At 39.7% G+C, this 17,022-nt stretch overlaps 3 protein-coding genes across 7 annotated transcripts; 2 read left to right on the top strand and 1 right to left on the bottom strand.

Moving 5' to 3' along the window:
* The first annotated feature begins 1,262 nt into the window (after window positions 1-1,262).
* Window positions 1,263-8,910, top strand: LOC135584899 (V-type proton ATPase catalytic subunit A-like). 2 transcript variants are annotated; one of them, XM_065083848.1, is made up of 20 exons: window positions 1,263-1,548; window positions 3,259-3,385; window positions 3,531-3,586; window positions 3,675-3,731; window positions 4,005-4,116; window positions 4,242-4,279; window positions 4,380-4,481; window positions 4,581-4,637; window positions 4,734-4,805; window positions 4,928-5,029; window positions 5,104-5,166; window positions 5,238-5,370; window positions 6,452-6,558; window positions 6,691-6,885; window positions 6,968-7,054; window positions 7,469-7,573; window positions 7,851-7,948; window positions 8,053-8,131; window positions 8,349-8,437; window positions 8,540-8,910. In XM_065083848.1, the coding sequence occupies exons 1-20, from the start codon at window positions 1,477-1,479 to the stop codon at window positions 8,652-8,654; spliced, it is 1,866 nt and encodes a 621-aa protein (XP_064939920.1). In that variant the 5' UTR covers window positions 1,263-1,476; the 3' UTR covers window positions 8,655-8,910. The 2 variants fall into 2 exon arrangements, with proteins under 2 accessions (XP_064939920.1, XP_064939921.1); XM_065083849.1 differs by lacking the exons at window positions 1,263-1,548; window positions 3,259-3,385; window positions 3,531-3,586; window positions 3,675-3,731 and adding an exon at window positions 3,789-3,925 and having other exon boundaries at window positions 3,982-4,116.
* A 711-nt stretch (window positions 8,911-9,621) lies between these two features.
* On the top strand, window positions 9,622-15,012 carry LOC103998734 (uncharacterized). 4 transcript variants are annotated; one of them, XM_018818515.2, is made up of 6 exons: window positions 9,622-9,760; window positions 9,870-10,099; window positions 10,438-10,541; window positions 10,943-11,119; window positions 11,957-13,881; window positions 14,668-15,012. In XM_018818515.2, exons 2-6 carry the CDS (start codon window positions 9,930-9,932, stop codon window positions 14,818-14,820), a joined length of 2,529 nt encoding a protein of 842 aa, XP_018674060.2. In that variant the 5' UTR covers window positions 9,622-9,760; window positions 9,870-9,929; the 3' UTR covers window positions 14,821-15,012. The 4 variants fall into 4 exon arrangements, with proteins under 4 accessions (XP_018674060.2, XP_064939919.1, XP_009418570.2 ...); XM_065083847.1 differs by lacking the exon at window positions 9,622-9,760 and having other exon boundaries at window positions 10,072-10,099; window positions 10,438-10,549; XM_009420295.3 differs by lacking the exons at window positions 9,622-9,760; window positions 9,870-10,099 and adding an exon at window positions 10,135-10,331 and having other exon boundaries at window positions 10,438-10,549.
* A 411-nt stretch (window positions 15,013-15,423) lies between these two features.
* Window positions 15,424-16,788, bottom strand: LOC103998733 (geranylgeranyl pyrophosphate synthase 7, chloroplastic). The gene has a single exon (XM_009420293.3). It carries the CDS (start codon window positions 16,707-16,709, stop codon window positions 15,675-15,677), a length of 1,035 nt encoding a protein of 344 aa, XP_009418568.2. The 5' UTR covers window positions 16,710-16,788; the 3' UTR covers window positions 15,424-15,674.
* Window positions 16,789-17,022: the final 234 nt, after the last annotated feature.

Here is a 17,022-nt window from a genome sequence, read left to right as displayed (position 1 = left end):
TTATCCTTTGGTAAATATCCTGGGGCTAGCTCTAACAATAAGGCCAACCATTATATCATTATCGTTGATCACCACCACAACAGTTAGCCATGGCACTATCGTCGACTATCACCACTAAAATTATCTTCTAGCTCATTATCTTTGTGTCAATCAACATGTATTATATTTTCTATCGATAAAGTGAATGTTAGATAAATAATGTTAAATATTTTACTTTTATAATTATAAAGATTTTAATTTAAAATTTTTAAATATAAAGTTCAAGATATAAAAAAAGTCTAACTATAAGGATATATGTAATTAGCCTAATTTACTATTTGTCAAATGTTAATGCAATACGTAGTACACTGGGACGAATAATCAAGTTTCATAATTATCCACTTTACACGGTTTAGGTGGACTTAATACTCGGAAAAATATAACATGTTATTATCCAAACACATAACGTGTCCAAAACTAGAGTAATTCTTTGTTAAATGAGTCAATCTTAAGCCTAATTTAGGGGTTTACTATAACCGACTTAAACGGGTCGGATAAATCCAACATCCAAAACAACCCGACCCGTTCCTGTTGGTCCTCGCCTAATCCGAGCCAGGTCAACTGCAACCTCCCCTGGTCTGGGAGCAGGATCTAACATTGGATGGGATCCTCTACAGTTCACTTTGTATAGAGGACTGAAATTTCACATCATTGCCGTCCATTGGTTCTCATCCTCCATCTACGTTGGATGTGGCACGTGACGGGTGACGAATGATAACAATAAGCGGCCGAGATGAACGATAGGGATCATGAGATGGTCGATATGCCTCCTGAGGATTGGACAAGATCCTCAAATTTTGTCACGTCGCACATGATGTGGTGTCGGACGGATCCATCGCCGCGTGATTCACGTGGGACGTGGACGGACGGTGATGCGTTCTCATGCTTGATTATTGTCCGGTACCGTTGTCCTCTTCGCAGCCACGATAACCGTCTCAGCTGTTGGCTGTCTGTCACAACACAGCCAGAGGCACAACAGATCACGTGAAGTTGGCAATGCCCACATTTCTCCAAGTGATAAGGATTCTCCCCCGACAGCGTGCGTATGACATTCGGATCGAACGGTTTTCAGACGGAACTTTTACAAATGGACGGGAAAGATGCGAGAACAAGAGGATGATGTAAAAACTACGGTGGAGAGGATCTGTCCCCTTAAAGCAGTCGATGACACCACACCGTTAGCGACGTGTACAAAAATCAACCTGCGCGCTATATTCGTGGCACGTCGTGAGAGAAGGGTTCAGTCTGCTCCCGAATCCCCTCCTCTCTCTCTCTCTCTCTGCTTGCGACCTACGGGTCTCATCGTCTCTCGGATCGATCCAAAAACCCGAGGGATCGCTTTCCGGTTGCGTTGCTGCCGCTCGAGATTTGTTGTCCGATCGAAGGTTTTCGGTTGGATCAGGTGTTTGCCTCCGCTTTTGGTCTTCACCCGCGAAGATGGCCTACGGCGATCGCCTCACGACGTTCGAGGATTCGGAGAAGGAGAGCGAGTACGGATACGTCCGTAAGGTGCTTCATGTTTTTCGCCGGAGCTTTAAGTTCGCTATATCTTGTTGTGGATCGGTTTCTATTGTTGATCAGATATTCTGTGTATTAAGTGCTGATTAGGCTTTTTCTTCATGGTCCTGCCGATTCATCGGTGTGTTATTGGCATGATTGGAAGTGAGCGTAAAAATTGAGAAGATGTGTTCTGTCAAAGAAAGTGAATTAAAATTGTGCTAAGTAACGAAGATGAAGTTCGGTAGAGATGAGCTGAGCATTGGGTAAATGATTTTGACGCGTTAATCCAAGTTTAAGTGCGTTCTTGATGAAGTTGTTATAGACCGCTGGGATATTCCAGTGGACCATGTTCCCCTGTGATGATTTATCTTCAATCCATGTTTAGATCACAATTTAAAGAAATGGCCCCTTTTCCTTTTTCTTTTCCCTTTAGTTCTTCGCTCAAGTAGAACTTATCTGGAGATGATTGTAATTCTGTACCGAACTGCTGTTCCAACTGTATTGGACAACTAATTTGTTCTTTATAGATAACGTGGCATTCCTGTTCAATTATTGAAATATTCTAGTGGGTTCAAATTTTGATGTTTTTGATTAGCAAATGGCTTCACCTATTCAACAGAAAGATCCTATCAAATGCATCCAAGAGAATCTAGTCCCCCAGGTTATTAATGAAAATTAGTCCTTTCCTCTTGCGGATTTGCACCTATCAAAGAGTTTCTTGCACTCTCTGTTCCAATGGCCAATTCTTCAGATAATTATATCTAGCTGTGTTACTCCTAAAAGATAAGGGAACGGAATGAATATTTACTCTTCAGATTCACATTGAGTTAAAATTTGGAAGAACTTGATCATGTTGTTTTTTCTTCTGGGTTTTTTTCCTTCTGTGATCTGGCAGGGAAAATAGTTTTAGCAGTCTAAGTGGAAGAACTGCATCGTTGGACTATAATTGTTTGCAATTCTACAGTGGTCTTGTCTGGACTGTCTTCCCCATTTTGGTACATTTGATGTCAAACTTATTTTTTGATTTTTTGATTTTTTTGTCGTGCTTGATCATTGTATATCTTTCACACACTTAGAGATGTCGATGCCATTGTAATTTTGTATGGGTAAGTTGAAGAAGACATCCATTTACTTGCTTTGTGACTTTTGCTCTAATATCCAAAGCTCCAGATTTTAGTTGATTTATTTTTTACAGTGGTATTGCCCAAAGGCCCCAAACAATCTGACCCAAAGGAGGCCTTTAATTGTTGTCAATCGGGGAGGGCCAGCCTGATGACCTGCACAATTTATTAGTTGAAGGTTTGCTTAGGTCCTTGACTAGATTGGTTATACTTCAGGTTTTGTGGTGTGGACCCTGCTGTGCCAAAACTATATATGGATTTAAATCTTAATAAGGTCCTTTAGCTATCAGACCTGGCCAGCACATTGATACATTTAACTATATTGTACAAAAGATTCCACTAATACACCTTGCATTGGTATCAGCCTCATCAACTAAGCCACCTTTTTAGAATATTTTATTAAAACTTATTATCATAATATTGTATTTTCTTGGTTATTATGTAATTTGGAAAAATATGGTTTTTGTCTGATATCGGATAGCCTTGATTATGATGTCCACTCAGAAATGCACTTTCTTTTTTTGCTGCAAGATGATATTTAAGAAGAAATTAGTCTTAATGCAACACTTTGACCTTTCTCTTGCCTTCAAATTTTCAGGTTTCTGGACCCGTTGTTGTGGCCGATGGAATGGGAGGTGCTGCTATGTATGAACTGGTTCGTGTTGGTCATGATAAGCTTATTGGTGAAATTATCCGTTTGGAGGGTGATTCAGCTACCATTCAGGGTACAGGACTGGACAATTCTTGTCTACTATAATAGTATTATATGAATTTTTGTCATGTTATACTGCTTTCTGTCGCCAGTCACTTTAGATCTTGCATATTAACTTTGGATTTATGAAACTATTTCTTATCACTTTTGAATCTCAGTCTATGAAGAAACTGCTGGTTTGATGGTCAATGATCCTGTTTTGCGAACTCGAAAGGTAATATTAGAGACCTTAAATACTCATAACCAGTACAGTTTCATTACAGTCCCATCTGAATCATCATGAATTCAAACTTTCTGTGCAGCCTCTCTCAGTGGAACTAGGACCTGGAATTTTGGGCAACATTTTTGATGGCATTCAGGTCTGCTTGAAACATCAATAATTGAATTTGGTCGCTGGCATGTACTTTACTGCTTTACATGATGTATAGTCGATGTTATTCATGCCGTTAGCTGCCTAGATGGAAACATGTGGCTTGCACCATCTAACTTGACTACAAAATGATCACAACTTCTTGCTTCTACCATGTATACAAATTGTCAGGATTGTTTTTAGGTAAATATATGCAAAAGTTCCATTCCTTGAATCGGCTAATTATACTTTCCTGATAGCATATTCCATGTTCTTCCTACAGCGTCCTCTGAAAACTATTGCCATCAAGTCTGGTGATGTCTATATACCTCGTGGTGTTTCTGTTCCTGCACTGGACAAAGATATATTGTGGGAATTTGATCCTAAGAAGTTAGGTAATCCTGCTAATTGCATATAGCATGAGTTTAAATAGCCTCTTATGCATTTTTTATCAAGTCATTGAATTGTTGCCTTCTCTACATTTTTAAAAAGTTTATGACTTTTTTTGTACTTCCTCCAGCTGTAGGAGATCTTCTTACTGGTGGAGATCTATTTGCAGTAAGTTCAACAACCTTGACATTTCTTGAAATTTATTCTCTTTTGAAAATCAGTGTATTGACTCTTGTCCAAGATTCTCATTTCATTATTAAACATGCAGACTGTCTTCGAGAACACATTGATGCAGCATCATGTTGCTATTCCTCCAGGTTCCATGGGAAAAATTAGTTACATTGCCCCTGCTGGTCAATACAATCTGAAGGTCTGTGACCATTTCCTTTCATATTCATTTAGGCAAGCTGATTATGATGTTCTTCTCCTAACTTTACTCTTTTGTCTTTTACTGCCACTATATTCACAGGATACAGTACTTGAGCTGGAGTTTCAAGGTGTTAAAAAGCAGATCACTATGCTCCAGGTTTGTGGTTGTCTGTTTTTTCCAATTATTTTACAGTATGGCATCCATTGTCTGACATTCTCAATTGCTGCTAGAATTCTGATTTATTTTATGCAGACATGGCCAGTGCGTACACCAAGGCCTGTTGCAGCAAAAGTTGCAGCTGATACACCACTCTTAACTGGGCAGGTAAAATTGCAATAAGCAATGAACCATTATCCTTCTTTAGCGATTTGGTTTTTCTCATAGATTCTGTAAGATATACTTTATGATGATTGTACTTTGTTCTGAATTCTGCAACTGCTGTTCAGCGTGTACTTGATGCTCTCTTCCCTTCGGTTCTTGGAGGCACTTGTGCGATACCTGGAGCTTTTGGTTGTGGAAAAACAGTTATCAGTCAGGCACTCTCAAAGGTAAATATTTCAGAAGATATTTCTTTCTTTTTTTTATTGGTGATCTTAAACTTACCCTTTGTCAATGCATCCAGTACTCTAATTCTGACACAGTGGTTTATGTGGGATGTGGAGAGAGAGGAAATGAAATGGCTGAGGTTTGTTTCTGCATTTCATTGGTTTGTCTTTTCTTGTTCTATTGGTTGTTAAATATTAACCAACACCTCAGGTTCTAATGGATTTCCCACAACTAACAATGACATTGCCGGATGGTCGTGAAGAATCTGTGATGAAGAGGACAACACTTGTAGCAAACACTTCCAATATGCCGGTGGCTGCTCGTGAGGCCTCCATATATACAGGTATTTGTTGAATAGAAACGGCAAACTAGTGACAATCAAGAAAACACAAGACCTTAATGCCCTATCATGAGAGAGAGCTAGTCAATGGAAGCCTGACACTCTACTGCTCTTCAACTTATAACAAATTATCTTTTCATATTAAAATATTTTTCCTAAGCTGATATAACTGTGGTAAAGACACCAACAACAATCTTTCTATTTATTTTTGGACTGTTAAAACTTTTTGTTGTTATTTATGTCATTAGGACTATTAAGAGTTCGGATATGTACACATATATTTCTTCTTTGGCTATTCTGTTATGTCCAAGAGTTTATCTTATTTGGAAGACTGATGTTTAGAAAGATTTCTAATGCTGGGGACTGATATTTTTTATGTTAGTGATAAACTTTATATTATCTTTTTTATTTACATTTTACACTTATTGAATATTGTAAATCTTATACATAACATTAGGCATAGAGTGTTAGCACACTTGATAAGAAGATGATATATAGGTTGAAAAGTTGTCTGACCATTTTCAACAAAAATAATCCTTGTGCATAATGATCACTGTTCTACTTCAAGTTTTGTGTAAATCACAAAATTATCCTTGTGCAAGGTATTTTGTAATCTGCTTTCATCTTTTGGTGCCTATCTTAAATTTAGATTTTTCTTCTGCTGTTGCTGTTTCAGATGTTAGACATGAAAATGAAAGGAAACAAACTACAAGTAATGCTACCCTTACCTTTTATATGTTGTGCTTGTAAATGAAAGGAAAGTCAAATAAAATATGACAATCTTGATCCCAATGTAATCATCTTTTAGTTATGGACAAATATTTCTTTCTTATCCTTTCTTTCACAAACTTCCAAGTAATGCTTTAAAGAAATAAGGACTAGCAGAGGCTGGAGCTTAAGCCGCTATATGTTGGTTGCTGTTATGGCATCCTGTGTCAATCCTTTTTTTCTCTCTTTTTTTTTTGGGTGAAACAATAGTTATCCAGGAGTGTATTTATAGATAATATTGTTTGTATTCTGCTTTATCAAGCGCTTTATTGATGCAAACTGTGACTACTAATTTTCAGCTATATTTATTTCTCAGGCATCACTATAGCTGAATATTTCCGAGATATGGGCTACAATGTTAGCATGATGGCTGATTCCACCTCTCGCTGGGCAGAGGCCTTGCGTGAAATCTCTGGGCGTCTGGTATTTGTCCTTTTCATGTCTCCCCTGTTATTTATACTTTTACATAAATATGTACACATGATGTTTTTTTTTTCTTTTAATTTATAGCCCAACTGGTTTTGTTCCTTGTGGTAAACATCACCTCTTTCTCAGGCTGAAATGCCAGCAGATAGTGGTTATCCTGCATATCTGGCAGCACGTCTAGCATCTTTCTATGAGCGAGCTGGTAAAGTGAAATGTCTCGGTGCGCCAGACCGATCAGGTAGTGTCACAATCGTTGGCGCTGTTTCTCCTCCAGGTGGTGATTTTTCAGATCCAGTTACTTCTGCAACCCTTGGTATTGTTCAGGTAATGAAGCATTGGTTAGTTTTCAGCAGGTCAAAGTATTCCTGGATCTTGTGCTCTTCAACCTTTTGTGAATGCATTGCAGGTCTTCTGGGGACTGGATAAGAAGCTTGCTCAAAGGAAGCATTTCCCATCAGTTAATTGGCTTATATCTTATTCCAAGTACTCAAAGGTCTTGTGCCCTTCATCTCTTTGACCATCATGTTTATCATGCAAGATAAGATAAGCTTGGTTTTTTTACCTTGTTGGTTAGACAATCATGCACTCACATATTCAGGGACATACACTAAAAATATCTATGTCATGCACCTTTTGTTTAATTTGATAGCAATGATTAAGTAAAAGTAATGCATTACTTTGGAACTGCCTGCAAGTTTTGGATATTCACTCCAGTTATCTTAGATTGTTGGACATTATTGATAACTACAATTTGTCTTGCTCTTAGAAGTTTTGAACTACAGAATATTTCTGTAAGTGTTACATTTAGGATTCTAATACTACCTTTTGATTATTATTCATTTTTATCACAGGTAGTTTATTCTCTTGGCTAATATAAATTAAGTTCCTCCATTGGTTTTTATTTCAGGCTTTGGAATCTTTCTATGAGAAATTTGATCCAGATTTTATTGACATAAGAACTAAAGCTCGTGAAGTATTACAGAGAGAAGATGACCTAAACGAAATTGTGCAGGTTTACTATTTTCCTCACCTGGGATTATTATGGTTTTAGTTCCTGCAATTCATTCTGTTTTTTATATATCTTAAAATTATGAATTAGTTTTAGTATCAGCTTCCAGTTTTATCTGTGCTAGAATTATTTACGGCATTTCTTTTTTTTACTATGTTGGGTTTCATATACCTTATCCGATTGATTTTAAATGATATCTGCATTAACTTTAAACTACTACTGGAAAGTCAATTCTTACATATCCGCCTTTGATCCAAATTTATCCCTCAAAATTCTGTAGCTTGTTGGTAAAGATGCATTGGCTGAAACAGACAAAATTACCCTGGAGACAGCAAAGCTTCTGAGAGAAGATTATCTTGCGCAGAATGCTTTTACTCCGTGAGTTCTGCCTCTTCTTTATGATAAGTTTTGCCACTAGCATTATATTTAGCTCCCTATTCTTTACAGAGTTGCCGCTTATTGATCTCCTTTGTTGAATACAGATATGATAAATTCTGCCCATTTTACAAATCAGTTTGGATGATGCGTAACATCATCCATTTCAATACATTGGCCAATCAGGTAATCATAGGATGGGTTTTTTTGGTATCACTAGGTTGATCTTGCTCTCCAAAGAATTGTGCCATAGCAAAGAATCAATAATGATCTCATTGAATGATCTAATTATCTTCATGCATTACACAAAAATTGTCCTGTCCGTAAACATGGCGGTAGAACTGCTTCCATTGTAGTAAATATTTCATAAAGTTTAATTTTATTATAATTGTGCAATTTTCAGGCTGTAGAGAGAGGAGCAGGTCCTGATGGCCAGAAGATAACATACAGTGTCATTAAGCATCGCTTGGGGCAACTCTTCTACCGACTAGTGTAAGCAGGATTACTCTTGTTTATGACACGAGTGTATTAATCCATCCTTTATTAGCCATGTTTTCCATAGCAACAATCCATCTCGTTGTCTGCTTTTTTTAGGTCCCAGAAATTTGAAGATCCTGCAGAAGGTGAGGAAGCTCTTATCGCAAAATTCCAGAAACTGTATGATGACCTCACTGTTGAGTTCCGCAACCTCGAAGATGAAGCACGGTGACAGACTATATAAGTAACGACGATCTCTCTTCCTATTTACTTGTCAAGCTGTGGGTTTCATAAGCAGCCTCATTTTTTCTCCAATGTAGCATTATGGCGTGATCCATGTTAGTGCCTGAAAAAGTTTTGATATTTGTAATAACATTACTTAATATGTCTGTCCTTTGTTGTCTAATGTAATAATCAACGAGTGTCTATCTTATAAGTTCTCTTATAATAAAAAGGTGGATGTATAAATCTACAAACCATTATGTTAATCCATCTATTTGGATCTCAGGCATCCTTGGTGAGTAATTCACTTGTGTTGCTTTCTTGATTTGCTTTATCAGACAAGCAATTAGAGATTTTGGTGTCCATCGGGTTTTGTGCTTATTGATTGTATTAATTCGATCAAATTGTTGAATCATCGATGAGTAGCACACGAATTTTTATCTCATTAATTTATGACTTATTTGATATTTTTGGAACTTATATGCCCTTTGGATTTACGTTGACCTTGTCGAGGTTTTGCTTTGGCCTTGACAAGGTTTGCTTTGACTTTGTATTAATCTCGGATTTGCTTTGACCTTGACAATGTTTTAAATGCCCTTTGGTTGAGACCCTCCCTCCCTCCCTCCCTCCCTCTCTCTCTCTCTCTCTCTCTCTCTCTCTCTCATCCTTGACCAAACTCGGTATCTGCTACTCTGAACTCAGGGAGGCGAGCTCACAACCTTCATTCTCTTTTATTGATACAATTAAGCTTAAGCCTCCGACCCGTCTCTCAACTCACATTTATAAGTTTTCCTTTTCTAAAAAGGTTTTATTTATTTATTTAATCATCAGCGAGAGACCCTATAACTGGTCTCTATTTCCGTTGACAACCCAAAAAATACACTTCCATTATATATATATATATATATATATATAACTTAAAGCTTAAAAATATGAAACCACTGACTTAGTATTTGCAACCTTGCCAAAAATAAGAAGCAAAAAAATAAAAATAAAAATTATACAACTGCCATTCTTGCAACTTCTCCCTCGTCCCCTTCCACGCAGGACATCAAATAAGATAGGACAAAAGAGAGGGAGAGAGAGAGAGAGAGAAGAGAGAGAGAGAAAGAAAAGGTTAGCAGCACATTCGTTACGAATTCTTCGTTGCCTTTCCCTCCCCAAATTCCGATAAAGATCCCAACTTTCCCTTCCTCGTGCTCTTATTCTTTCACCTTTTCTCCAGATTTCTTCTTCGAAGCAGTCGAAAAGCGATCGGAGTTCCACGCTGACCGGGAGCAGGGTGATGCCGCCTGTCCCTGCATCCGATCATGCGTCTCCGATTCGGGAATCCATCTCGGGGTCCAGATTCACGAGCCTTCGAGGTGTCCGATGGCGCATCGATCTCGGCATCCTGCCCAAGTCTCCTGCTTCGATCGATGATATCCGGCGGGTCGCCGCAGATTCTAGGAGAAGGTAGAATTATGCCTTGTTGAGCTTTTCTCCGTTGTTTCTCTCAATTATACCTCAAATGAGAAGACGATGTTTCATTGAATTCCATAAATGGGTTCCCCAATTGGTAACCGGTCGGCTATCACCTAAAAGAATTCTCATTTTTTATGTTTTCTTGATTTAGACTGGCAATGGCGAATCTCCAATTGATCAAATGCAAATCTATAGTATCATCAGCTTCAAGATGACATCTTCTGTGTGTGAATCCATTATTTCTCTTCTAAATGGGTTCGAATTTAAGCCGTTATTTATTGTTATTGGAAATTTGTCTTTATTTATTATTTGTAACTTTTTGTTGATAGGTATGCCCATTTAAGGCGCCGGCTTATAGTAGATCCTCATCTCTCCAAGGATGAAAGCAAATCACCTGATCTTATTGTGGACAATCCATTATCACAAAGTCCAGGTGAAGTGGTAAACTGGCTCTACCTCTTTTCTTGATTATTATGTGTATATTGTGCACTCCTTCAAAAGTTCAAAGCCTGATCGTTATCAAAAGATCCTATCTTGACCAAACTATGCTTATGCGTACAACAAATCACTATCCAAAAGTCTTCCTCTTTGTGTAATGCAGCTTTTCTAATGTTTATATTCATGCGTTGTGAATGTAGGATGTGGTTATCACATTTGTGTTCTGCAAATTGACGTAGCCAGATTCCTCTGTATAAAATGCACACTAACCCACTCTCAGAAGTTGATTTTTATGTTTTCTTTGGATTGGATGAGTTCATAAAAGATGTACCTGCTCAGCCTTACTTATTCCTGGGGGGGTTATAGTCCTAATCTTGTAGTGCATTCTCTTCACAGATAGCTTGTGGAGCCTCTATTTTCGAAATGCTGAACTGGAGAAGATGCTTGATCAAGATTTGTCACGGTTGTATCCTGACCAGGAAGGCTACTTCCAGACAGCTACATGTCAGGCCATGTTGAGGCAAATACTCCTATTGTGGTGTCTTATTCATCCAGAGTGTGGATATAGACAAGGTGGCTATTCATCTTTTTATGTAGAAATTTGCTTCCCATTTCTAGGTAGTTTGGCTGTTGCATCAGTATTTTCTTTTGCAATTGAAACCAGCAGCATGCCTTCTCAAAAGCCACTTAATATAACATATTAATGCCATTCCAATTTTTTGTTTCTTTAGTACACATATTAAGTGTGTCCAGGCTTCCAACTATGTTTTTGTTATGCTTGCTGGAGATACCATTGTTTTATCGCTGTCAGTACTTGTGTGGCTACAGTTCCACAAGTAATTTTGTGTTAGTTTTCAAGGTGAAGTTTTCCCTTACAAATAAAAGATCAGAATTTGCTACCTTCAACCAGCTTGATTTCAAGACTAGTTCTCTAGGTATTCCAATGTTTAATAAATGCAAAAATGATGATAGTCACTAAGGCAAGTATGAATTCGTATCTTCATGGATCACTTGTGTCACATATAACTTCAATAATGAATCACAAAGTTCTATTTTTCTCCTCTAGTGCTCAGATTGAATGTTTCAAAAAAAATTTTATTGTCATCTAATCAAAATGTCGGTTATGTTACGTTATGTTATTATGAGAAGCATACAACTCTATAACTCTGGTCCTTGTGCTGTTTGGTTTTAGCCCAAACATTATGCAATAGGGAACAGGTGCTTAGAAAGTAAGGCTATATTATTTTTTAGAAGCTTGTAAGTTACAAACTGCTACTCTGTCCAATTGAACAACCATGACTGTGTCTTATCCAACAGATTTCAGACATGCCATTTATTTTGTATAGCATTTTGACCACTATGATTGTGTTTCTACTTGAAGTGACAATAAATATGTATCTGTACCTACAGGAATGCATGAACTACTGGCTCCACTTTTGTATGTACTTCATATTGATCTGCAGTACCTTTCCCAAGTACGGGACAAATATGAAGACTACTTCAGTGATGAATTTCATGGGGTATCCCTCCCTGAAATCGAATTAAGTTCTGCCTACAGATTTGAAAAGATCATGAATATGAATACAGCAGCAACTGATAAAGATGGTAGTGTCCAGGAGAAGAGTGCCAAAGTAAGAAGTCTAGATGAGCTTGATCCTGAAACAAAGGACATATTCTTGATGAGTGATGCTTATGGAGTAGAGGGCGAATTAGGTGTTGTTTTATCTGAAAAATTCATGGAACATGATGCCTACTGCATGTTTGATTATTTAATGAATGATGCAAATAGTGTGGTTGTCATGGCAGAGCTCTTCTCTCCATCTCCTTCCATAGGGTCCAGTACTGGATTACCACCTATAATAGAAGCATCTTCTGCAATGTATCAATTGCTCTCCATCATCGACTCATCTCTTCATAGCCATCTTGTTGAGCTTGGGGTAGAGCCCCAATACTTCGCATTACGATGGCTGCGTCTTTTATTTGGACGTGAATTTTCTCTTGAGGATCTTTTAGTTGTTTGGGATGAAATATTCTCTTTTCCTAACCTTATATCTTTTCCTGATAAAGCAAATGAGTCAGAGCTTGGATGCCGGATATTGTGCTCACCGAGGGGAGCCTTCATCTTGGCAATGGCAGTTTCCATGCTACTTCAGCTAAGATCTTCAATACTAGCCACTGAGTATGCGACTGCTTGTCTCCAACGGTTGTTAAATTTACCTGAAGATATTAGTGTGAAGAAGTCAATTGAGAAGGCAAAGTCATTGCAATCTCTTGCACTTGATACGGTTTTCTCTTGTTCATCCCAAGGAGGAATCCCAGGGCATCAATGTGGAGGTAGACGAGGTCAGAGTCTTTCATATGGTTCTAGTCCTGTTACTCCAAACCTATTATCAGATAGCTACTGGGAAGAGAAATGGAGGTTGTTGCATGCAGCAGAGGAACTTGACAAGGAAAATTGTGGCGATACAGTTTCAAGCGATATGGCTGACGGGCCACTAATAGAAAGATTCAATTTACCTAGGACAGCTTCTGATCCTTGCCCCACAGAATTTCAGAGTGAGAATAAAAATGTTGGGCCTTCTGATACAAGTACCGGTGTTGATAGAAACCATGGTATCTATAGATCCGATAAAGTTCCACGCATCTCAGCTACTGATGAATCTCTGTGCTTGGAGATAGAAGCAGAAACAGATTATGTTGAGGAACATATTGATCAAGATGTCATAGTTAAGGGATTGGATGTAGCGGAAGAATCACGCTTCAATGCAGATAACTCCTTGTCCACAGCCACCAGTCCCCATAGAATGGTTAATGACCATGAGTATGACTCAGAGGATAGCAGCATCACTTCAAGTTCACTGATCGGCAGAACCTGTGATGAGACCAATTCTGCGGAGAAGCCATGTAATGCCAGCATTGATAAGGAAGAGAATTCTATTACTAGCAGCAGGAGTGGACAAGGACCTTATAGTGTAGAAAAACAAGCAGGAGGTCTCAAAAAGTGGAAACCACTTTCTGGCAGATTTCAGTGGCTTCGGAGGTTTAATAGAGGCTATGCTGAAGGGAACATGGGGAACAGAATAGCTGTTGAACCACAAAAATCCCACATTGTTGCAGATAACTGTGGAAGTATTTATAGTGCTCCAGCTTCTGATCCATGCCACAATTCTTTTGAAGTTTCCAGGAATATAGAAGATGAAGACAAAAATGTTATTGGGACTTCAGGAGATCCATGTCACAGTTCCTTTGAAGCTCAATGGGCGATAGAAGATGAAGACAAAAATGTTGCTGGGAATTTAAGAGGCATCGCAAAGGCCATGCTTGAAAACATTCAGGTAAGAGTTCACAGTTTGTTTCAGCTCCTATTCTTTGTTTCTTGTGCCTACAAATACTCTCTTAGTATGTTTGCAACAAGAAATAAAAAAATCCAGCATAGCACTAACATGATCATCTCATCATTTCAAATTCTACTCAAAACTTCTAGATATATATCATGGATTTATTAATTTCAATTGGATTTCTAATTATGCATATCATCTTACGTGAAATTTTTTTATGACTAATTTGCCACTTTATGAATTAAATATTATCTTGCCTGCTCTAAGTTTGCAGTCTCCATATATATAGTTTACACTGTTTAGTTGTATGCATCAATTTCAGCACTACTGTACAGTGAATATAAAATTATTAGCATATTATGCATTGCAACAAGAAGATAGTGTCCTCTGTGTCAAATATCTGATACAATTATAATAGGTAAAGAAGGAAGTTTTGTGGTTTTACTCTTCTGAGTAGGCCTACATTGATAAAACTGCAATAACTTTTTCCCTTCATGATTCATCTTGATTGTCAAGAAAACATAGAAACCATAAATCTTCTACTTTGTCCAACTTTATTTTCAGCATTGGAACATGAAACATGCAAACAGAAAAAACCCTCATTAGCACTAAATTCTGCTCCATCACTTGCCCAACAAGTTATGTTACAAAATGAAAGTTTTAATAGATGAGATCACAAGCTAGTCTAGGCTTCAGATTTGTGCTATCTGATTCTGTACACATCAACTTCGCATATTGTTCCTGTTATGCTAACCATTTAAGATCATTTCTTTTGGTTGTCAGGTCATCGAGTCAATCTTCAAGCAAGATCAAGGCCTTGATGGCTCCAAGGACAGCAAGTCGACCACAATTAGCGGAGACGGGCAAGTTGCAGCGATGGCTGCTCTTGAAGAGCTTCGTAATATTAGCAACTTCCTATCTGAATGTGATGATTAATAATTATGGTTCAAAGACATGTCTTTTCTTTGTTATTATTGTTTTCTTGAGTGTCTTAAAATGATATGTGATCTGTCAAACCTATTGTGCAGTTGTGTCTTCCAAGCCACCTCATATTTATACATATATCCATATCTTTTTCTTCTTTTCCAAAGTGAATAATTGAAATTCAAATATTGTCTTTCCCTCTCATGATCTTGAAACCTGTTTTCTGGGATATCAAGCAAGATTTAGATGTGTTGGATCACATAGTGTGCACTCTTCTTCTGTGACCAAGTGAGGTATTGTTTGTACTTAAGTTTACCCCCATTGTTGCATGTCAGAATGACTGAAATATATAAATTGCTTTCTCTATCAGACAGTCGAGGCTTTGCATAGGTTAAACCCACTTTGCATGTCATGTCATATCATCAAGGAGTACATTATTATTGTTGTGTAGGACATCATATCCAATTAGTCATCTATTTAGATACCACTATAATTATGGTTTCTTTTATTAAGTTTATTATTTTATTTAATGATATTAGGTAGATAGATTCATGGCATGGATTTTGTGATCTTACTTGTGCTGTTCTATTCCACCACAGGTAGCACATCACAGTCTACAGCTTTTAAATGTTTAATTTCTTCTTCTTTTTCTCATACACGCAGCAATTTGGAACAAAGAAAAGGCAGCATGAACGAACAGTTGGCTGGCTGTTGAGCACTGCAAGTGTTCGACAAAATTGCGAGCACTTGCGGTGTCTTCATTCGTTGTTTATGACGCCCCAAAGATTCCTTTGTTCTTTAGTGATCACTCAACAGGAGGAAAACACAGAGCGAGAACGACGAAGTGATGGGGGAAGGCATTGGCTTCAGTTGTGGCGGTCGGCGACGTAGTGAGCGAGACGTCGCAGCGGCAACGCCCGGACGCAATCGAACCCATGTAATTCTGCTTCCGCGTTCCGTACCAGCGTCCGAGCCAGCTGCTGCGCCTTCTCCAGGCCGATGAGCTTGGGGTACGTCGTCTTGCCGCTCGCCACGTCCGTCCCGGCCGTCTTCCCCAGCTCCTCCGACGTCTTCGTCACGTCCAGGATGTCGTCCACCACCTGGAACAGCAGGCCCACGCAGCGTGCGTACCGGCGGACGCGGTCCACCTCGGCGTCGCTGCCGCCGCCCACGATCGCCCCGCACGCCGCCGCCGCCTCCAGCAGCCTCCCCGTCTTGTGCAGGTGGATGAACTCGAGCACGTCGAGGCCCACGGCCTGTCCCTCGCTCTCGATGTCCATGATCTGGCCCGCCACCAGCCCCTTCGGCCCCATGGCGGAAGCGAGCTCCGAGACGGCGCTGAGCACCAGCTCGGCCGGCACGCCGGTGGTGCGGGTGGCGACGTGCTCGAAAGCCAGGGAGACGAGGGCGTCACCCGCGAGCAGGGCGGTGCCCACGCCGAAGGCGCGGTGGTTGGAGGGCCGGCCCCGGCGGAGGTCGTCGTTGTCGATGCAGGGGAGGTCGTCGTGGATGAGGGACATGACGTGCATCATCTCAGCAGCGCAGGCGACGGGCATGGCGGCGCCCTCGGGGCCGCCCACCAGCTCGCAGGAGGCAAGGGCGATCACAGGGCGGACGCGCTTGCCAGGGGCGAGGAGGGAGTAGCGCATGGAGTCGTACAGCCGCGCAGGGTGGCAGAGGGGAACAGCGCGGTCCAGGGCGGCGTCCACACGCAGGGTCTTGTCGGCCATGTACGACTTGAGGTCGAACTGCGCGGCCGCCGCGCCGGTCGTCTCCTCCGGCTCAGCTTGCGGCCGAGTGGAGGCGGATCTGACGGCGAGGGGGAGGCGGCGGCGGTGTGCCGCTGTGGCGCGACCGCTCCACATTGCAGTCCTCGGGATTCCATGGACGGGGCAAGCCATAAGAGTGCGTGTTTGTGTGCGTGCGTGTAAGAAAGAGAGACAGAGCAGATCAAGTTTATGTGATGAGGCTTCTTCTCTTACCGCCCGCCATTAAAAGGAGAGGTCCTAAGACAAGTCATCGTCTTTGGATCCTTTTCCTTAAAACGACAGGTAATGAAATGACATTTCTGGTGATAATTTGCGGTGCAAATATTATGTAACAGTCTACAAACATAAAATTCATAATTTTTTGTTATTTTATGAAAAAATAAATAAATTTTAAATTTCAAAATCAGATAATAATGGATCTAAATTTATGATAAATATCTTTTTA

This window comes from Musa acuminata, chromosome BXJ1-9 (assembly GCF_036884655.1).
Source record: "Musa acuminata AAA Group cultivar baxijiao chromosome BXJ1-9, Cavendish_Baxijiao_AAA, whole genome shotgun sequence".
NCBI classification, from domain to species: Eukaryota; Viridiplantae; Streptophyta; class Magnoliopsida; order Zingiberales; family Musaceae; genus Musa; species Musa acuminata.
This window is presented reverse-complemented; position numbering and strand designations above follow the sequence as displayed.